At 42.5% G+C, this 23,838-nt stretch overlaps 1 protein-coding gene across 3 annotated transcripts in view; it reads right to left on the bottom strand.

Moving 5' to 3' along the window:
- Positions 1 to 23,838, bottom strand: part of gbf1 (golgi brefeldin A resistant guanine nucleotide exchange factor 1) — a 149,134-nt gene that overhangs the window by 67,629 nt on the left and 57,667 nt on the right. For all 3 annotated transcript variants that reach the window (XM_079689598.1, XM_079689599.1, XM_079689600.1), the window contains one exon: positions 20,577 to 20,708. In XM_079689598.1, the coding sequence (XP_079545724.1) occupies positions 20,577 to 20,708 (132 nt within the window). The remainder of the gene's footprint in view (positions 1 to 20,576; positions 20,709 to 23,838) is intronic.

Genomic DNA, 23,838 nt, shown 5'->3' on the forward strand with positions numbered 1-23,838 from the left:
AGTTTGTTCGCAGCATGGGGGCTCCTCCTCTTCAACCTTTACACTACAAACTTCACATACAATTCAGCTAAGTGCCAACTGTAAAGGTTCTCCGACTGCTCTTCGGTCCTCAGCAGAAGGTGAGCACAGAGAGGACAGAGAGCACATAGAACTGACCGGTTTTGTGGCCTCCAGATCAATGCAGGGGAAACCAAGGAGCTGCTGGTGGACCACCGCTCTGTTTCTGAACCGGTGAGCCTCCAGGGAGTGGACAAGGAGATTGTAAAATCTTCAGAGTACCTGGGAGTTCACCTGACCAGTAAACTGAGTGATTTCACAGGATACATTTGACTTTTAATTGAACAAAAGCTACTGTTCACAATTTATTTATGCATACAGTACACTATGTTGATATGTGGTCCGTGTAGAAACACCCTACTGCTGTTTCTACACGGACCACTATTGCGGTAAGCATGTTGTAACTTCCGGTTGTGTTGTTGTTGTTGTTGTTGTTGTTGTCATCTCCGGGTATCCTGTGTGCCTGTTCTGTTGCGTTTAAAACTCTTGATCACGGCAACTGCCTGACGTTGTAATCACACGTTACTACAGCTTAAGCACTCACAACTCTCCTCTCTTAGCGACTGTAACTCCACAGTTGCCTACACTCTTTTCGGGTTTGCTAACGGTAGCTACTTTAGCTTGATAGCTAGCCATGGCTCTTTCCCCACCCTCGGGTGCTATTTCCTAGTCTAACTGTCTCATGTTTGGTTACTTCCCTACCTCCTTTACTGGTACCGATACATGTGTTAAATGTACTATAGTTGTTAGGTTGGAGGCGGGAATCATAACCATAGAAGCCGGGCTCCGCATCTTAGAAAGTAACTCAGCTACAGTAAAGCCCATGTTAGCCGGTGCGGACCGGCAAAAGGTAGCTCCTCTTAGCCGTCCCCGGCAACTCCCGAGCAGCAGGGAGATTGGGTGACTGTTCAGAAGGGGCATAACGTGAAACCTGCAGGTCCCCACCAACCCGTTCACGTATCTAACAGATATTCCCACTCAGCGAGACACCCGCTGAGAAGCCAACTCTGGTTATTGGTAGCTCTATTATGAGACACGTGAATTTAGAGACCGAAGCCTCCACAGTCACATGCATTCCGGGGCCAGAGCGGGCGACGTTGAGGCGCATCTTAAACTGCTGGCTAAAAATAAACGTAAATACAGTAGGATTGTTATTCACGTCGGTGGTAATGATGTTCGTTTACGCCAATCAGAATGCACCAAACTTAATGTGGCGTCGGTGTGTAGTTATGCTAAAACAATGTCGGACACCGTAATCTTCTCTGGTCCCCTCCCCAATCTGATCAATGATGACATGTATAGCCGCATGTCATCATTTCAGCGCTAGTTGTCTTGGTGGTGCCCAGCAAACAATGTGGGCTTCGTAAATAATTGGACAGCCTTCTGGGGAAAACCTGGTCTGATAAGAGAGACAGCATTCATCCTACTTTGGAAGTGCAAATCTCATTTCGGCAAACTTTCAGGGCTTTGTGGACTTAATCCATGACAAACTGGAGTTGAGACCAGGAAGCGGAGTCGCAGTCTTACACGTTTCTCTGCGCTCTCTGCTAGGCAGTCATCCATAGGAATCCTGAACCCAATAAAATACCCAATATTAACGGTGTGTGTCTGCCCAAGGACAATTTAAGGTAAAACCTAATAGAGGTGTCATACATAATAACCTACTAAAAGTAAATGTAACATCTACTACAGTGCAACAAAACAGGAAGATTAAATGTGGTCTCTTAAACATAAGATCTCTAGCATCTAAAGCAATATTGGTAAATGATTTAATATCAGATTATAATATTGATATATGCTGTCTCACTGAAACTTGGTTGAGACATGAAGAATATGTCAGCATAAATGAGGCCACTCCACCCAGCCATATCAATACTCATATTGCCCGAGGCACGGGCCGAGGAGGTGGAGTTGCAGCAATCTTCGACTCAAGTTTACTTATCAATACTAAACAAACATTTAATTATACCTCCTTTGAAAGCCTCGTTTTCAGTCTTACGCATCCAACCTGGAAAACTTTGCAGCCAATCTTATTTGTTTACAGTGTACCGTGCACCAGGTCCTTATTCAGAATTCTTATCAGAATTCTCTGAGTTTTTATCAGCTTTGGTACTTAAAACAGATAAAGTAATTATCGTAGGTGACTTTAATATTCATGTTGACGATGATAAAAATAGCCTTACTGTTGCATTTAACTCTATATTAGATTCTGTTGGTTTCTGTCAGAGTGTAAATAAACCAACCCACTGCTACAGATGGAGCACTGAATTTCGGACTCCAGCTTACAGCTTCCTGCCTACGGCCTGCCAAAGACCAGTATAGAGGAATGTTAAGCCCTCCACTATTTTCCAAGAGGGGCGTTGCCAGATTTTCAATTTCAGGTTTTAACCAGGAGATGGCGCTTCATTCACAAATACAGAAAGACAAGTTTCATGGACTTTCAGTTGTGTTTTGAAGAGCATTTGAACACATCAATATTTTAGATCAACTAAAGTATATCTAATCTTGTAATTCAATAATATATAGTCTTTATATATTAAATAATCATAATTATAATGTAAATGTTTACATTACACTTCTTTATTTGTTATGCTCATACTTTAACCTTTACAATCGTTTGCTTTAAAGACCCAGTGAAGTGCATGTTTTTGCACCAAAATGAAATGGCAGTTTCATTCCTTACATATCATTGTGCCTGTTCATGGCTAAATAATTTTTAATAATTCATAATTAATGAATAATGAATTATTAATTTTGCCGTCTGAGCCTAACGGAAGTTGCAGACGATAGTGGCTGCGACGTCACAAGATGTACCCAGTTGCGATTGTAAACATGGCGGAGACTTTGGAAAGTGATACTAGTGTGTGAGAAATGATTGATTTGGACAGCTTTTCGGACAGGATAGATGAGGAAAGTGATCAATTTGGTGCACTTTGAGGGCAACATTAAGAGATTTATGGATACAGCTCTCAACACTCATATGAAACATATATTTCAATAATCAAAAAACATTGGAAGGATTTCTTAACCTATTTTATACAACTAATATTACATAGATGGAAATATTTGTTTACATAGATGACCAAACCCACTGAGATAACTTAGGCTACAGTTTACCTCCCTGAGCTGACGTTATCTCTCTTAGTCCCACAGGAGAGCACTCTCCCTCTCCTTATTGTTGAAACAGCTAATCTCCGTTAGCTCCGAGCTAGCACCAGATGCTAACGACAACCCTGTAACTCTCTCAGTCTCTCTTTCTCTCTCTCTCGAATCGAACAGTGGCCTTTATTTAACATGATCAATCAAAGAATCTACGAAACAATGACACCAGCCAGGCTCACTTTCATCTTTTGGGAACAGAAACATCGCCACTTCGGCAGACTTGACATTACTACAGCCAGCGGCAATGCATCCTTTCCCCTGTGTTTTTCATCCCTCTTTCTTCACTGTCGCCTCCATTGTCAGGTTTTCTCGATTGGCAATCACTTCCAGTCGACTCCGACACACTTTCCAGGAAAATACTAGCTCAAAAACGTTGAGAAATTCGACTTGGAAAAAGAGAAAAAACGAACGGTGGTGAATGTAAACAGTGCGGCGGCGTCCATCTCGTGACGTCACGCAGTAGATCGCAAGCCACGCCCACGAAGGCGAAGGTCGACAGCAGATTTCCCCGGCAAATTCAAAACTCGTCAAATTCATGCTATTCCAACATCCTTTGATATGGGTTCCAATGGACAATTTTGCTCATTACTATACGTATTAGCATAACAGATCATGCACAGGTGCACACTTCACAGGGTCTTTAATATGCAGTATATTTTTGTGTTTGCTTCCTCCTGCTCCCTTTCGGACACATACTGTATGATTTATTATTAATATGAAGATATTATTAAGATAAGATAAGATGTTACTTGTGTGCATCCAGACTCGGTGAGGATACTATCGATACTGGCTCAGCAATCACTGTAAGTTATATTCTTGTTTGAATAGACTTCTCTGTTTCATTTATTCTACTCTGTATAATTGTTCTGTAGTTATTGTAGCTAAAACGGCGATTTCTGAGAGATTTTAAAATCTCAGATCTGCTCTAGTCCAGCAGCTGTAACTCAGGTCTCAGTGAGTCACGCCCCTCAAGTGTGCATTCCAAGAGGTTGGAAGACTCTGCTGATTGCGTGAAGTGCAAAACGCTTCCCAGCCGAAAAACATTTTAAATAGCGCATTTCAAATCAGAATAACTGAGTGTGCATCCAGACTCGGTGAGGATACTATCGATACTGGCTCAGCAATCACTGTAAGTTATATTCTTGTTTAAATAGACTTCTCTGTTTCATTTATTCTACTCTGTATAATTGTTCTGTAGTTATTGTAGCTAAAACGGCGATTTCTGAGAGATTTTAAAATCTCAGATCTGCTCTAGTCCAGCAGCTGTAACTCAGGTCTCAGTGAGTCACGCCCCTCAAGTGTGCATTCCAAGAGGTTGGAAGACTCTGCTGTCGCCCATCAGCAGAAAATAGTTAACTAATTACAGCGGCGTGCCCCCAAAGCTGTGAGAACTGAGCAATCAGGTATCCATCTTAGGTTGCGTTTTCCTGGAGCGTCAGCTTCAGCGTCAGCCAGACGAAGACTGACAAAGACATTAAGAGTCCTGTGGGAGTCACGTGGGAGGCAAAGAGGAGGCAAATCGTACTCTGATTGCGCCAAGTATCGCTGGTGTTATTTAGTTTTATTCAATTCTCTTGGGTTCTCTAGCCCCTCATGCTATAATCATGTGTATTTTCTGCATTCCTGTTCATGTGTCTTCTCGCAATTATCACTGGCCCCGTGTTTCTCCTAATCGATTTCACCGGCCTGCTCTCGTCTATCCCACATGCTCCACTGAGATCCAACATCTCGTTTCAGGGGGCCTGTGGAACTGCCAGTCAGCTGTCCCTAAGGCTGACTTCATCTCTGGCTACGCTTCCCTGCAGTCTCTGGATTTCCTTGCTCTCACGGAGACCTGGATCACTCCATCCAACACATCCACCCCAGCAGCTCTCTCCACAGCATATTCCTTCTCCCATACACCCAGACCCTCTGGCAGAGGAGGTGGCACTGGTCTCCTGCTCTCTCCCAAATGGAGCTTTTCCCTCTTCAAGCTACCTAATTTCACTCCTTCTACCTTTGAATTCCATGCCGTCACAGTAACCCATCCTATACAATTAACCATTGTTGTTCTCTACCGTCCACCAGGCGCCTTGGGGGACTTCTTGGAGGAGTTAGATAATCTCCTCTCACACATCCCTGAAACTGGCCCTCCCGCTGTACTTCTCGGAGATTTCAACCTCCAGACAGGGAAGATATCTGAACTAACATCTCTGTTAACCACCTTTGCTTTCTCACTGTCTCCATCCCCACCAACTCATAAAGCTGGCAATGTCCTTGATCTCATATTCTCAAGGAACTGCTCTACTTCTAACCTCTCTGTAAACCCGCTCCACACATCCGATCACTTCTTCATTTCATTCTCTCTACCCCTTTCCAAACATAACAACCTAATCTCTTCTAACTCTGCTCCTGTCCGCCGTAACCTCCGTTCCCTCTCCCCCTCTACCTTTGCCTCATCGGTGCTCTCAGCCCTCCCTTCCTCTGACTCGTTCCAACTCCTGCCTCCAAACGCTGCTGCAAAAACTCTCCTCTCGACTCTCTCATCCTCTCTGGACTCTCTCTGTCCTCTCACATCGCGGCCGGCTCGTCAGTCCCCTCCTGCTCCCTGGCTAAATGACGCACTGCGTGCTAATAGAACCATCCTTCGGGCAGCAGAGCGGAAATGGTGGAAATCCAAACACCATGACGACCTCCTAACCTATCAGGCTCTCCTCTCCTCTTTCTCTGCTTCCATCTCTCAGGCAAAAAGCACTTTCTTTCAAGATAAGATCCAATCTTCCTATTCCAATCCCAAAAAACTATTTTCTATCTTCTCCACCCTCTTGGACCCTCCCAAAGCACCTCCCCCCTCCTCCCTTCTGTCAAGCGACTTTGTTAACCACTTTGAAAAAAAGGTTGATGATATTCGCTCTTCCTTTTCTGACTCACCTTTACTCACCGCTGGGTCACCAGACCCTCCCTTCACCCACACACTGACCTCCTTCTCCCCTCTCTCTCCAAGTGAGGTTCTTACCCTCGTTACCTCTGCCCGTCCTACCACCTGTTCTCTGGACCCTATCCCCTCAAACCTCCTTCAGACTATCGCTCCTGATATTCTACCATTTCTCACCCATTTCATCAACACTTCTCTAACTTCTGGTCACTTTCCAAACAGTCTCAAGGAGGCAAGAGTAAACCCTCTCCTTAAGAAACCCACTCTCAATCCGTCTGATGTTATTAACTACAGGCCCGTCTCTCTCCTCCCGTTCCTGTCTAAAACACTTGAACGCGCTGTCTTTAAACAACTCTCCTGTTATCTCCATCAGAACAACCTTCTGGATCCGCACCAGTCTGGTTTCAAGGCAGGTCACTCAACAGAAACTGCTCTCCTTGCTGTCTCTGATGAACTGCACACTGCTAAAGCAGCCTCCCTCTCCTCTGTCATCATCCTTCTGGACCTGTCTGCTGCATTCGACACAGTGAACCATCGGATCCTCCTTCGCACTCTCCAAGAACTTGGAGTTTCAGGCACTGCACTTTCCCTCCTCACCTCATACCTCAACGACCGCACCTACAGGGTTACTTGGAGAGGGTCCGAGTCCGACCCTTGTCAATTAACTACAGGGGTCCCTCAGGGCTCGGTTCTTGGTCCCCTCCTCTTCTCCCTGTACACAAACTCGCTCGGGTCTGTCATTAGCCCGCATGGTTTTTCATACCACTGCTACGCTGACGACACCCAACTAATTCTGTCCTTTCCCCGCTCAGAGACCCAGGTCGTCGCACGCATCTCTGCTTGCCTAGCAGACATCTCTCGGTGGATGTCTGCTCATCACCTCAAGCTCAACCTTGACAAGACTGAACTGCTCTTCCTTCCGGGAAAAGATTGTCCCACTCTTGACCTAACAATCAACATCGGCACCTCTGTTGTTTCCCCGACTCAGACTGCAAGGAATCTGGGTGTGGTCCTAGATAACAAATTGTCCTTCACTGCAAACATCGCTGCTACAACCCGCTGCTGCAGATACACGCTTTACAACATCAGGAGGATACGTCCCCAGCTGACCCAGACATCAGCGCAGATTCTGGTCCAGGCTCTCGTCATCTCACGCCTAGACTACTGCAACTCCCTCCTGGCTGGTCTACCTGCATGTGCCATCCGACCTCTGCAGCTCATCCAGAATGCAGCGGCTCGTCTGGTCTTCAACCTTCCCAAATTCTCCCACACCACACCGCTCCTCCGCTCCCTTCACTGGCTTCCAGTAACTGCTAGAATCCACTTCAAGACACTGGTACTTGCGTACCATGCTGTGAATGGATCTGGCCCTTCCTACATCCAGGACATGGTTAAACCGTACACCCCAGCACGTGCACTCCGCTCTGCATCAGCCAAACAGCTCGCTGCACCCGCACTGCGAGGGGGACCCAAGTTCCCGTCAGCAAAAACACGTGGGTTTGCTATCCTGGCTCCAAAATGGTGGAATGAGCTCCCCATTGAAATCAGGACAGCAGATCGCTTACACATCTTCCGACGCAAACTGAAAACTCATCTCTTTAGACTCCACTTCGAGCGATAGAATTACTAACAAAGCACTTATATACTAATAAAGGGCTGGCTTTCTAAATGCCAGTTGAGTAGCACTTGAAATGTTTGGCTCTATGAAACCTGATGTACTTATATGATTCTGTTTTCTTAAAGGTTGTATCTTCCTGGTCGAATGCACTTATTGTAAGTCGCTTTGGATAAAAGCGTCAGCTAAATGCAATGTAATGTAATGTAATGTACTTTATTGATTGAACATTTTAGTTTAGAATGTGCTGTCCCACGGTAATTCAGAAGGCTCACAGGTCACATTCCGACCATTATTTAAAACAATAGGTGCTTTCACACCGTCTACTGTTTGACTTGTATAGAGGGAGCTCTGTCAGTTTTCGAATTACCCATTTGCTTTCGGGGAGCCCTATTTTTCAGAGCACATCCTGCTACTAAATATGTCACACGCACGCTCTGTTGACTGGCGCAGCAGCGCGGATGCGATCAATTGCTATAAAAACACTCTTCTACTAATACAGACGGTGTCACTATGCTGGCGGATGTGGCCGTTGTTGAAGCCTCTTCAGGCTCCGCATCGGCAGGCCTCTCCCTCGGTGTGGAGCTGTCAAACTCGACCCTAACGCCGCTTACAGCCGGCCAACTAAAAGTTGTTTTCCGTTCACGTTGTCATTTTTAGACTCCTTCGCTTCTTTGCTGGTGAATCCAAAAGCTGTGACGCCTGGCTGTTTTTGTTTTGCCATATTTTTTTATTACACAGCCAGAGTTAAAAAAATATAAATATGAACATTTCAAATACCGCGCCGGCATCACCGCTATAACCATAGCAACGTAAGTAAGAATGCAGCGCCGCCACGTACAGATGGCAACACCCAGACATATTCACAAATATAAAACAAATATTCAGAAACTGTAATGAACAATAACTATTATTTATTTCAAGAACTGTTATTTACAGAAACTCAACATTTCTAATCTGTGTGACACAAATATGCACGATTGTTTTGGGCTCCCCCTATTTATCTCAAAGTCAGCCATCAAGGGAGCTCCCTCCCTCTTCGGGGGAGCCAAACTCCCCCTAGCTCCCCCCCATTTCGAACAGTGTCTGTGGCTGAATGGCCAGCGATTAGGTGCGGCGCATTTATCATAGGTGATCAGAGCTAACTGCCTGCCGTCAGATTTCATTTTAAAAAACAGATCTGATTTTAAGACTATTTCTGCGCTCATAAAGAATGATACGAATAAGAATAACGCGTATTGAACTGGTTTCATTAATTAGTGAGTTTATTTAAAACTAGAACCGCCAATCGGGTCAATTTGTGTGATGTGTGTTGTGTGTGTGCAATGTAACTTTTTTTCAATAAAATATTAAAGTCTCCCAGTCCGTGACTTTTCCTGAAAGTGTGTTATGTAGCACCCGATGTTGTTAAAAATTGCATTCTAATAGCGGGATTTGACGGGTTTAGGTAGGCCTATACAAAAACCTCTGGCGGTTCTAGTGTTAAGGTAATTAGGTACAGTAGAAGCCCTTTTTTATCAGTAACGAATTTAGCAGTTGAACATAAAAGTAAACTAACTGAGGGTCACTTGCAATGACAGTGTTGTGTCTAACTGTAAGCTTGTCACTCAGAGTAACCTACCGTTAATTTAGCTGCTGGAGAAGAAAGATCAAGGGGGGAGGGGGGGAGAGAGCTGTGGTTGATGAGCCATTAGTTGTGTAAATACACAGCTGAGAGCTGCCGTTTCATTCAGACTGTTTAAAAAACGGTAACAACGGACTATTTTTCTTAGCGGATGCATGTCAATTTAAATCAATACATACAACTATTTTTTAAATCAATAAAAACATTTTCTAAATCCATAAAAGCATTTCAATTAATATTGGGAGTCATGTCGTTACTTTGTTGAGAATTTGGCCGTGTAATAAGCGGGATAATTTGCAGCGACTTGTTCCTTATGGGGAAAATAACACCCGTCATGTGTGTGTAGAGGTGTGTGTGGTTAAAACACTTTCATGAAGTGAAGGAATTTCCTTCTATAAAACAGCTGTGGGCAGCAGTGAGTGTCACGGACATGAATTCATAGATCAAGGCAGACTGGTGCACACACTCTCCTGTCCTGCCAGGCGACACGCCCGTTCTAAGCCGTGTCCCTCACTCCTCACATCCCAAGCATCCCAACAAGTGTATTATGTTGTTACATCGTTTCAGATGTTATGTTTCAGTTGTGCTCTGTCTATGTTCAGTGATGCAAACTTGTCACCTTTCGGCGAAATTCGCCGTTTTGAATCCAGAATAAGTCGTTTGTGTGATTCATGTAGATCTGCAATACAAATATTTTTGGCGTATGGGGGGTGCTGGGACCCGGAATAATCCGCGGCCGTGAGCTGTTATGTGCCATCATGACACGCATGGTGTTCCTTTTTTATACAGGACTGTCTCAGAAAATTAGAATATTGTGATAAAGTTCTTTATTTTCTGTAATGCAATTTAAAAAACAAAAATGTCATACATTCTGGATTCATTACAAATCAACTGAAATATTGCAAGCCTTTTATTATTTTAATATTGCTGATTATGGCATACAGCTTAAGAAAACTCAAAAATCCTATCTCAAAAAATTAGAATAGTTCCTCAGACCAAGTAAAAAAAAAAGATTTATAACAGCAAAACACAATCAAACATTTGAAAATGTCCATTAATGCACTCAGTACTTGGTTGGGAATCCTTTTGCACGGATTACTGCATCAATGCGGCGTGGCATGGAGGCAATCAGCCTGTGGCATTGCTGAGGTGTTATGGATGCCCAGGATGCTTCAATAGCGGCCTTTAGCTCATTAGCATTGTTGGGTCTGGTGTCTTTCAGCTTCTTCTTCACAATACCCCACATATTCTCTATGGGGTTCAGGTCAGGGGAATTTGCAGGCCAATCGAGGACAGTAATGCCATGGTCAGTACACCAGTTACTGGTGGTTTTGGCACTGTGGGCAGGTGCCAGATCATGCTGGAAAATGAATTCCTCATCTCCATAGAGCTTTTCAGCAGACGGAAGCATGTAGTGCTCTAAAATCTCTTGGTACACAGCTGCATTTACTCTGGGCTTGATGAAACACAGTGGACCAACACCAGCAGCTGACATGGCTCCCCAAACCATCGCTGACTGTGGGAACTTCACACTGGATTTCAAGCAACTTGGATTTTGCTCCTCTCCAGCCTTTCTCCGGACTCTGGCGCCTTGACTTCCAAATGAAATACAAAACTTGCTTTCGTCTGAAAAGAGGACTTTGGACCACTGTGCAACTGTCCAGTGCTTCTTTTCCTTAGCCCAAGTCAGACGCCTCTTCCGTTGTCTTGAGTTCAGAAGTGGCTTGACCATGGGAATACGGCTATTGTAGCCCATTTCCCGGACGGACACGTCTGTGAACAGTGACTTTTGATACCTGGACTCCAGCTTCAGTCCACTGTCTTTGAAGCTCCCCCAAATTCTGGAAGCGACTCTTCTTCACAATGCTGTTAAGGCTGCGGTCATCTCTCTTGGTTGTGCAGCGTTTCCTGCCACATTTCCCCCTTCCAACAGACTTTTTGTGGATGTGCTTTGAAACTGCACTCTGTGAACAGCTTGCTCTTTGAGAAATTTCTTTTTGTGTCTTACCCTCCTGATGGAGGGTGTCAATGACGGTCCTCTGGACAGCAGTCAGATCAGCAGTCTTCCCCATACTTGTGATTTAGTTTACTGAACCAAGCTGAGTGTTTTTCAAGGCTCAGGAAACCCTTGCAGGTGTTTCGAGTTAATTAGACGATTCAAGTGATTCGTTGAACACCCTACTAGTATACTTTTTCATGATATTCTAATATTTAGAGATAGGATATTTGAGTTTTCTTAAGCTGTATGCCATAATCAGCAATATTAAAATAATAAAAGGCTTGCAATATTTCAGTTGATTTGTAATGAATCCAGAATGTATGACATTTTTGTTTTTTTAATTGCATTGCAGAAAATAAAGAACTTTATCACAATATTCTAATTTTCTGAGACAGTCCTGTATATTATAATGAAGTACGAGCTGTCTGCTCGAGTCTTCCTTCCTGTCCGGCTCTGCTCATGGATGTATAATAAGGCTCTGCTGCTCTGACATGATGGTCTAGCTTCAGCAGCTACATTACCTACGGGTGCGTTCGTTAATATTAACTGTGCGTCCGGAGTCACTGTGCACAGACTGGACCGCTGGTGAACAGCTGTTAGAACGGGCTGTTCAGGTGTTCAGAGCAGAGCTCCCTGTCGGAGCGGCAGAGCGTGATGTGAACTGAAAAGTTTTTCTGTGGCAATATTATTTAAGGAATCGTTGAGCTAGCTAGCTAGCATACATTGTCACTATCTGCTAACGTTAGCTTTAGCCTTCTATTTCTAATAGTTTTTTTCATAGGCTATAAACAGAGGTGGTATAAGTATATATATGTACTTGAGTAAAAGTAGAAGTACTCAGATCTTGTACTTGAGTAAAAGTAGAAGCACACAGATCTTGTACTAGAGTAAAAGTACTCAAATGTTGTACTTGAGTAAAAGTAGAAGCACACAGATCTTGTACTAGAGTAAAAGTAGAAGTACTCAAATCTTGTACTTGAGTAAAAGTAGAAGCACTCAGGTCTTGTACTTGAGTAAAAGTAGAAGCACACAGATCTTGTACTAGAGTAAAAGTAGAAGTACTCAGGTCTTGTACTTGAGTAAAAGTAGAAGTACTCAGATCTTGTACTTGAGTAAAAGTAATAGTCCCAGAGTGTAGGAATACTCTGTTACAGTAAAAGTCCTGCATTCAAAATGTTCCTCAAGTAAAAGTAGAAAAGTATTATCATCAAAATATAGTGAAAGTAGCGACAGTAAAAGTAGTCATTGTGCAGATTGGTCCATTTCAGAATAATAGATATGATATGTTTTATAATGATTGATCATGAAAGTGTTCTCAAAGCTGGTACGGTGCAGCTAGTTTGAATGACTTTGTATACTGCAGGGTAGCTTGTGGATTTACTCCAGGTGGAACTAAAGTCTGATTTAACACTTGATTATATTTCACTTAATTAATCCAGATCTGTGAAGTAACTAAAGGTATTAAATACATGTAGTGGAGTCAAAGTACACCATGTACTCTGAACTGTAGTGGAGTAGAAGAACAAAGTAGCAAAACATTAAATACTTAAATAAAGTACAAGTATCTCAAAATTGTGCCCAAGTATAGTACTTGTTGAGTTATGAACTTAGTTACTTTACACCATGTGGCTATAAAGATAAAAAGACTTAAGCCTTGCACAGAGGCATGAAAATACATTTTCAAAATGCTCAACAGTGCTGCCAAAATTATAAACTGACTGCTCCACAATTTAAAATAAATGCTTTTATATATTTCTATTAGATGTGACTCTTTGGCGTTTCTGTTATTATTAACACTGCTGCTTTAGTTGTTCTGACTGCTAAAATCCTCTGTCATTCCGTGGGGTGGGGGAGCCGGGGGCTCGGATCCTTGTCACCTTTTTCATACCTGATGAGTTTGCATCCCTGTATGTTAAAAAGCCTCAGTCACCTTAATTCATGTAATAAAATCATCTCAGGTCAGTAACACTCAAAGCTAAATGTGCAATACCATGTTCAGCTATGTTACTATTTATAATGTTATTGTTGTTACATCAGAAGATGTACATATTGAAATGATTTCTTAACTTACAGTAGGCTATTTTTTACAATGTGTGTTGGAAGGATTTATTAAATTACAATGAATATTGTCATTGTTGAAGGCTTTTAGAGAAGGGTGAACTATAAGCCTGAATTACATAACATTTTAGACCTAAAAACATAAAAGCCACAATAAATAAGTCACAATTATTGTAGTTATTTTTACCTCCCGTATTGCTTTCAACCCACCAGCTTTTATGGTGTTGTTACGTCACTAACTGTAAGCTTGTCACATACAGTCTATGGTCACTCAGAGTAACCTACTGTTAATTTAGCTGCTGGAGAAGAAAGATCAGGGGGGGAGGGGGGGAGAGAGCTGTGGTTGATGGGCCATTAGTTGTGTAAATACACAGCTGAGAGCTGCCGTTTCATTCAGACTGTTTAAAAAACGGTAACAACGGACTATTTTTCTTAGCGGATGCATGTCAATTTAAATCAATACATACAACTATTTTTTAAATCAATAAAAACATTTTCTAAATCCATAAAAGCATTTCAATTAATATTGGGAGTCATGTCGTTACTTTGTTGAGAATGTGGCCATGTAATAAGCGGGATAATTTGCAGCGACTTGTTCCTTATGGGGAAAATAACACCCTTCATCCAGATGAGGATCCCTCCGCTACACTTTGGGATCCTGATCGACCGACGAAGCTCCATTAAAATATACATATTTTCGGTGAATTACTGAGTTTAGGCCCGTTAATAACGTTTTAATGAAGTTGAATACAGTATATTCATATGTGTCAGTGATTTCATGTCAATTCGGTGAACATAAACATAAATGATCGTGATGAAGATGATGATTAAATTAGGATTAAAAATGGAGAGCCGGGCTGCATTTCCTCCCGTTCGTTTTTTTCGAATAACAAAATTATTTTGTTAAATAACAACATGGTGATGTTTTGTAAATGATTACATGTCTCTTATTTAGCACAGTAGTATGATATCCGTGACATATGGATCTTAACAAAGTTCCGCTGTACATCCAGCGTACTGTATCTGACTTTATTTCACATGAGCTCCAGTGTGGAACCCCACTGCACCTCCTGGTGGATCAATGATCCATTGCAGCTGGCTTCATTATAATTACATTTATCTATCACGGGGGCGGTCTCAAGTCAAGCTGGAGGTTTTCCCTTGAGCGAGGGCAGATCACGTACCAATCACGGCCCTCGCGTTTCAAACTGTCTGAAATGAATCGCTACATCTGTACCTGTGTACTCTCATGTTCCGATTAACCCAGCTTCCCCAAATTTCTTTCTTTTTGGTGTCTATATACGCCGGGATCCGGAGTCATGGATGATCCCACGGTCCTGTGTCATGGATCGCGAGTCCTGGATCTTGAGTCGTGGCTGTGGTCCTGGATCATAAGTCCTGGATGGATATCCTCGTGGATTCATCTTCCTATTATACACACATGCATTTCCAAACATTTGGACTACCTATGTTGCAAATGTATTATCTTTTCAATTTACACACGGCATCTATTGCACGTCTTTCCGTCCTGGGAGAGGGATCCCTCCTCTGTTGCTCTCCCTGAGGTTTCTCCCATTTTTCCCTTTAAACTGGGTTTTCTCTGGAAGTTTTTCCTTGTACGATGTGAGGGTCTAAGGACAGAGGGTGTCGTATTGTCATACTGATATTCTGTACAAACTGTGAAGTCCACTGAGACAAATGTAACATTTGTGATATTGGGCTATATAAATAAACATTGATTGATTGATTGATTGATGCTTAGTAGATGAGTATTAAATGATTTTCTGAGTGTTTTATAGAGTTTGGATACTCCTCTGAATGTGTATTTTGATTTATATTCAATTTTTAAGAAATGTTGTTATGCTTGTACATTGAATTTCAAAATGTGACTATCATTTTCTCAAATTGGGAAGTAAAAGGCCAAATCAACCTTGTTGAAATCATTGGGTTATTTTCCACGTCAGACTTTTTCCTCACTTTGAATCTTTCTGTAAACCATTTGATTTCCCCTTCACTTTTACCATGCTTACCGTGTCATATTCATTAGATTTTTGTCCAAGGATTTCGAGAAATAGGTGATGCTCCTTTTTTTGTTGAACTACGTGTAATGTTGACGTTAATGAGAAATACACACTCCTTTCTTTTCTTATGACATTCATGTAATTGAAGAATAACAATGTTTTTACCCCTCAAATGAAAGGCAGGCCAAAGCTGTACTGTAAGCTCATCACTTCTGCCAGTGGCTGCAGTTTAAGCCTGAGCTGAGCCCCGCTCTGAGCCCCGCTCTGAGCCCCGCTCTGAGCCCCGCTCTGAGCCCCGCTCTGAGCCCCGCTCTGAGCCCTCTGTGGGCTACTGACCATGGATGCTCCCGCACAGTGAGGGGCTTTGCTGACTCTACTGGGCAGGGGGAAAAGGGGGAGGAGGACGACCACGGAGGGAGAGATGAGCAGTGGGAAAGAGAGGATAGAGCAGAGATCTGGGTATCTGTCAGCAACAAGGCTTAGTTACTACTTTCTCCATGCCACAGAATGTGAGGAATAACCTCAAAGTAAATAAAGGAGTGAGCAGAATGAGTGGTTTGTTGTAGAAAATAATTGCCTCCCTCTTTCTGTTATGCCCTAGACAAGCAAAACATTTAAAAAGAGGATTGTGCAGGGGACCCTGCTCAGGGTGACACACTTAAGGGAGGATCATATTCAACACAACACCCAGGATCATTTGGAACACTGCAGCGGCCTGCTGGAGGCAGATCTCCATGCAGATTAGAGGGGTGATGCAGTGTTAAAACCTGCTGAGCATCAACATCAACACACTCTATCCTACACCTTAAGCCTACAATCATTACATGGTGACATCAATCATTCAGCAAGTATCATAATGAAACAGTGATATCCTTTAAGAAGCAGACCAAACAGCTTCAGTCTTACTAAAGATACATCAAACAAATGGATTACAGAGTGGAGGATCACATGTAAACATAATGCCAAGAAAAATTGTTTAAATACAAATTGAATCCAGAAGATGACTAAGAAGCATTTTCGAGGCGTGCAGACTCTTTTTGTATTTATTCCTAGCCAGGAGATGGCAGTACTTGACAAACCAGTGCTGCTGTTCTTTCAGTCCATTTAACATCATATGTCCCAGCTGTCCTGAAGGCAGCACGGTTTCTACATCCTGACTTCAGATAGGATATTAGCTAAAACAATGTACTGACGAATACAATCAGTACATTGCAGACAGTCCGTGAAGCATCACGGTCTGGATTTATTTTCTAAATGTTTAAAATTCATGTTGATATAATTATTAATACTTGTATTGATTTTTGAACTACAGTAAGGGGAACTCATGCTGACCAAATACAAATAATCACATGTTACTGTTAGTTAACAGTTCTATTTTTCTACTGCTGTTTTTTTTGCTTAGGTGGTGTTAAATTATGTAGTTGACGTACAATACACTCGCAAAGTACAATAGAGTGTATTTATTATAGTATATATATTTATAAATGAATACGCTGTATTAAACATTTTGCAATTACTTACAAAAATTACTTTTACACAATCAAAAATGTTCACTGGGCATTAAAAAAGAAGAACAATTTCATTAGAAAAACTATTTGGAAAGCTATGTAATATTTTGCACACACACACACACACACACACACACACACACACACACACACACACACACACACACACACACACACACACACACACACACACACACACACACACACACACACACACACACACACACACACACACACACACACACACACACACACACACACACACACACACACACACACACACACACACACACACACACACACAGTGGGGCAAAAAAGTATTCAGTCAGCCACCAATTGTGCAAGTTCTCCCACTTAAAAAGATGAGAGGCCTGTCATTTTCATCCTAGGTATACCTCAACTATGAGAGACAAAATGAGAAAAAGAAATCCAGAAAATCACATTGTCTGATTTTTAAAGACTTTATTTGCAAATTATGGTGGAAAATAAGTATTTGGTCAATAACAAAAGTTCATCTCAATACTTTGTTATATACCCTTTGTTGGCAATGACAGAGATCAAACGCTTTCTGTAAGTCTTCACAAGGTTTTCACACACTGTTGCTGGTATTTTTGCCCATTCCTCCATGCAGATCTCCTCTAGAGCAGTGATGTTTTGGGGCTGTCGCTGGGCAACACAGACTTTCAACTCCCTCCAAAGATTTTCTATGGGGTTGAGATCTGGAGACTGGCTAGGCCACTCCAGGACCTTGAAATGCTTCTTACGAAGCCACTCCTTCTTTGCCCGGGCGGTGTGTTTGGGATCATTGTCATGCTGAAAGACCCAGCCACGTTTCATCTTCAATGCCCTTGCTGATGGAAGGAGGTTGTCACTCAAAATCTCACGATACATGGCCCCATTCATTCTTTCCTTTACACGGATCAGTCGTCCTGGTTCCTTTGCAGAAAAACAGCCCCAAAGCATGATGTTTCCACCCCCATGTTTCACAGTAGGTATGGTGTTCTTTTGATGCAACTCAGCATTCTTTCTCCTCCAAACACATCTAGTTGAGTTTTTACCAAAAAGTTCTATTTTGGTTTCATCTGACCATATGACATTCTCCCAATCCTCTTCTGGATCATCTAAATGCTCTCTAGCAAACTTCAGACGGGCCTGGACATGTACTGGCTTAAGCAGGGGGACACGTCTGGCACTGCAGGATTTGAGTCCCTGGCGGCGTAGTGTGTTACTGATGGTAGCCTTTGTTACTTTGGTCCCAGCTCTCTGCAGGTCATTGACTAGGTCCCCCCCCCCCGTGTGGTTCTGGGATTTTTGCTCACCGTTCTTGTGATCATTTTGACCCCACGGGGTGAGATCTTGCGTGGAGCCCCAGATCGAGGGAGATTATCAGTGGTCTTGTATGTCTTCCATTTTCTAATAATTGCTCCCACAGTTGATTTCTTCACACCAAGCTGCTTACCTATGGCACATTCCGTCTTCCCAGCCTGGTGCAGGTCTACAATTTTGTTTCTGGTGTCCTTTGACAGCTCTTTGGTCTTGGCCATAGTGGAGTTTGGAGTGTGACTGTTTGAGGTTGTGGACAGGTGTCTTTTATACTGATAACGAGTTCAAACAGGTGCCATTAATACAGTTAACAAGTGGAGGACAGAGGGGCTCTTAAAGAAGAAGTTACAGATCTGTGAGAGCCAGAAATCTTGTTTGTTTGTAGGTGACCAAATACTTTTTTTCCACCATAATTTGCAAATAAATTCTTTAAAAATCAGAGAATTTGATTTTCTGGATTATTTCTTCTCATTTTGTCTCTCATAGTTGAGGTATACCTAGGATGAAAATAACAGGCCTCTCATCTTTTTAAGTGGGAGAACTTGCACAATTGGTGGCTGACTAAATATTTTTTTGCCCCACTGTATATATACACACACACACACACATATATATATATATTATATATATATTATATATGAAATACTGCTTGGTGTAAATGATGAACCCAGTCCCTGTGCTCTCATGAGGAACGATATCTGTGACCTCCTCCAGAGTCTCTGACACATGCTTCAGATCGGGTTTCAATTCTCTTTGAACTTGCATTAAATATCACATCATATCCTTCCCACACTACCAAAGAAACGGATGCATGGCTAAGTTAAACAAGAGAAGAGGGGGTGTTAACAATCTGTACTCTTTGAGCAACTAAAGTCAGACTGTTAATACAGTTCTCAAACTACCGACTATTTCTTCTTCTTAAAACAACAGGAGCTGTGCTTGAGAGCGAGCGTGCAGCATCGGCACAATGGTGCGGCCCTTGGAACAATGCTGATGATCTGCTGCTGGGGGAGTGATGGCGTTGGGGTGGGGGTGGGGGGGATTAAGGGAGCTGGTGTCAGGTCTGGAGTGACAGACAGAGGCTCTGGGACACAGCGGGCCATTTGTGAGGTGATCCTTAAACACATATTGTGTGTACATCTGTGTGAGCCTTGGCAGGCAGAAGCCCATTTGTTCCAGAACTGGTTTCACATATACATGCTTGGCTTTTCTTTTTTAAAGAAAGCTCAGTTCCAACATTAAATCCTAATGTCTATTTTTGCTCACTTCAACGTAGTAAAAACGTAGGAACTGTTTAAAAGGACCCAAAAATGCAAATGTTATGAGGACCCCGGCTTGCAGTAGCCCACCATGTGAAGATGCCGAAGGTCAGCTGGGAATTTTTAAAGAGTCGTAATGTGTGGCCCGGTGAGAGTGTGTGAATGAAAGACAGAAAGCTAATGGTGTGTGGATGTGCTCAGAGCAGATCAGCTGTTGCCGATTGTTGCCGAGAGGAAATTACAGCCAAGTTTAGGAAATCTAGGATACGGTGTCACACAAACACACACTTCTAAAATGAGTCCAGGGAATAAGTAGGATGTCAACTGGATACAAATATGCTGAGATGTGACTTATTTTGGATTTGAATGCGTCAGAACAAGGGCCGTGCACCTATCACCATCACTGTAGTAATGTCCAGTATTCCTGTAAGCTCAAATGCTCAGTTAGCTAAGCAATGGCTGCAGCTGTTTCTGTTGACAGCATTGTAACATGCAGTCCACCCCTGCTATTTAGACCAACATCTGGTGATGCATGCTCATTTCACACTTAACAAAACAACTGGCAGACACTGGGCCATACTTCCATGATGAGGCTAATGGGGACAGGCAGTCCTGACTGGATGCCAGAACCAGCCCGCTTCTGCACCCATGATGACAAATTCATTCCTGGCATTCCTACACTGATCCGACCATAAACAACAGAAAACTCTTTGCACGTTTGAGAGTGCCAGGATGATGTATACATTGATTGTAACTTACTGTTAATTAAAAAATGTACTTACCAAGCTAACACCAGTTAAGAAGCTTGCAATCTCTAGTACTTGGCTTGGCATTTTTCCTTTTCCTGAAAATTGTCAATATGGTCTATAAACATGCATACAAAACACACAATATTGAAAGAGAAAGGCCAGAAAAGAAACCCTCTGATATAAAAAAAGTCTTTGAATACAGGTTCAGTAAAGAAGCCCTGCCATTGAAACAGTGTGCAGGAGTGCAGGAGTAGAGAAAACACTTGCCGAGGGGAAGCATGTCTTACCAATAAGGCCGTAGGAGAGGAATTTGTTTACAGAAGTAAGGGCGAGGCCTGTGATTGGTCCAGTGGTGTCCTCAGAGCGGACCACCTCGAGGAAGGGCCTGAGAAAAACGTTGGGTTCCACATCTGAGAGCTCTGAAATAGAGAAACATATACAACATGAGGTCCTCGGAATCTAACGGTTAACTTTAGATCCAATAACTTTCATGTATATTTACATTTTCACCAGTACTTAATTATCATTTTAATATTAGAGAGAAGTGAAAGCTGTTTACATTACATTTAGTAGAGATTACAACTTTGGTGAGTAGTATAGAGATAGACAAACATGTGCACTAACTGCCAACTTATTTTGGGCTTTAGCTTCTTCTTTGTTCACCAAGTCATTTGTTTATTTCTTTACAAAAAAAACTGCTGTAGTGGATGTAGTGCTGGATGTAGTGCTGGATGTAGTGGTGGATGTAGTGCTGGATGTAGTGCTGGATGTAGTGGTGGATGTAGTGGTGGATGTAGTGCTGGATCAATACTATATGGATTTTGTGATAGGAGTCTATATATCTTCTTATATTTTGGATATTGTTGTATCACATACGTGTCTCCTGGTTGGAAAGGCTGCATTACAGTAAAGGGATGTACTTTCTATACTTACACCACTGTTCTAGCTGTAAACTTCAGCAACACCTCCTTTTTTTTCAGAAAGCCATGAGGCTTGTTTTGTTGAGAGATTACTTTTAAGCTTGCTTAGGACCTTGGGAGCAGTGTTGGATATTATTTGCAGCGACTAGATCATATTTTTGGGGACAGATACATTGAAACTGGACAATTTCCCATGGCACACCTGCCAATCTCTCACAGCACAGTGGTTGAAAATCACGGCTCTATGTGACAGCCTGTGTGAATAGCAATGTGTCCCTAAGTGGGACATATCACTGAGGAATAACTTCACTGGAAGCAGGAAGCCCTCTTACTCAGAGAGGGAGGCAGAACCGAGGGGGAGAGAGGGGGAGAACATAGAAGGCAGGATGAAAAGAGGGATGTATACAGTTTGAGGAAGAAGAACAGAGATGGAAAAAAGAAGAAGTCTGCTTTGAGAAGCTAAATTAAAACACTACACCATTTGGGAGAAGTGTTCACTTATTTCAAGATGATAACCTCATGTTGCATTTTCAATATAGAATGGAGTATAAAAAAAAAGAAGATTCTTGGTTCATAATGAACATTACTGTCAATAAGCCTGGCCAATTGAATCCTACAGTTTATTAAATGCAGCTTCAGAATGAGATGAGGAGACGTACTCAGTTCCCAGGGGGGGGGCTTCACTGGGCATTCCTCTCTGGGAAACCACCTTTAGCCAATCCCCCCCATTTCAATACTCTCTCTCTTTCTCTGGAGAATTCAGAGAAAGGGGGCCAAGCAAAAATACAAAACAGGTAAAACAACAACGGGGAAAATTAGTGGAGTCACGCATGCCGCTGCCAAAGGTTCTGCCAGCAGAGCGCTCGCCGCAGCAATACCGCCAGGATTATGGCTTTCTTAAGAGCAGCTCCACTTCAGACAGGGAGAAAATGTGGACATCAAAAGCGCCTGGTGGAGTGTCCAAACAATTTCACAAATGCACATGTGACCGCCGTGCATTAGCGTGTGATATTCAATACCCCTGTAGCTTGTTTAGAAATGAAATATGAAATGATTTGGGAAATGTACACAGTCCCTTTATCGGCTGCCAGGTCACTTTAAGGCCTTGCTTTCAAAAGCAAATCTCTCGCTTGCTGCTTTATTGAATATTTTTTCTAGAAGCTTGGAAGAGTTTTGCTTCAAAGGGTGAGGGGTGACAGTAAATTGAACAACTACTACCCCATGCAAGATAAAAAAACATAAACCTTTAAATTAAGCAAATAAAAATAAAATCAGTGTTAGCTGGTGAATGAGTGAGATGATTGTCCATCAGCTGCCAGAAAGATTTTTAAAGAGGGATTTTGTGTCTCATTTTTTTTACAGTGTAGTAAGGGTAGAAGGATGGTGCTCAAATGAATCTGTCAATAGATCCTGATGAAGATTTGATCAGAGGCGATCACCCTGTAAGTGCTGTGGCTGCGTTCCCAAAGACCGCGGATTGGAAAACCCAATTGTGTTGTATTGATCCAGCTGGCCATCGGTGAACACGGGCTGACTGCAGCGGTCTGTCGGTGGCCACCACCAATCTTCTTAAATAAAGTCTAAATACAGGCTCTGTACTTCAGTTCAATCTCCAGGGCTTGTGGAGTGAAGTGAGATAAATACAGCCGGGGTGAGGCAATCATTCTATAACCAGGTTAACCTCTGGCTGACATTGACCAAAATAAAATAAAAACGCAGGATTAAAGCGGCTCACCCAGGCGTGCATGTTGCCATCTGCGGGCTGGTTCATTGGATACAAGTACTGATATAAGAGTGCGTACAAGTCAAACTGAAGTTCATCTTAATTGGTAAAAAAAAAGGGGCTTGTGAAATGAGCCCATTACCCTTCACCATGAGCCTAATCCCATCTACCTTTACCAGGCTGTGGTGAGAGTATCCAGCCATGTGTGGATTACCTCTGCAAATGACCCCAGCAAGAAGAGAAGGGAGAGGTGGGGGTGAACATTTGCCCCCAGGAGATCACCTCAGGATGAAACAGAAGCCATCTTTAACACATGCACATGTATTGGCAGTGGAGCAGAAAAGGCTTAGAACACAGGAAGAGGAATCTGGACAACAAGGGAGAGGAAGCTGCACAGGGATCTACACCCAGCCTGACCACCTCAAATGAGAGCATGCACATTCAGCAGGCTCCAAAGATCTCTGCAAGTCTTTGTGAGCAGATTCAAAATCTGTACGAACAGCGCAGTCTTTCACAGAACGGCTGCAGGGACGATCTGAGCACTACAACAAAAATAGCTCTTTGAATTGACGATAAAGGATAAACAAGATGATTTTCATTTCCATGGTGCTGGCTTTGCAACTGACTGATTTCAGTGAATTTTAAAGCAGCTTAAGCAAAGAACACAGTTAATACAAATAACTTAATAATATTCTATATATTATTATTACTTGTCAAAATGTATTTGCCAAAATATTGTCAAGCTTTTATGCTTGTAAAATCTTAAAGTATTGAAACACAACATTTGGGCTCTACAGGGCTAGCACTTTGTGTGCATGATTTAATCTTTGGGTTTTAGGTTGGGAGACAAAAAAAATGTATTGAGCAATATTATACAGAAACGCAGTATAAGAGATCATTGCATCA

Source organism: Notothenia rossii (genome assembly GCF_949606895.1).
Source record: "Notothenia rossii genome assembly, chromosome: 6".
Classification (NCBI taxonomy): Eukaryota; Metazoa; Chordata; class Actinopteri; order Perciformes; family Nototheniidae; genus Notothenia; species Notothenia rossii.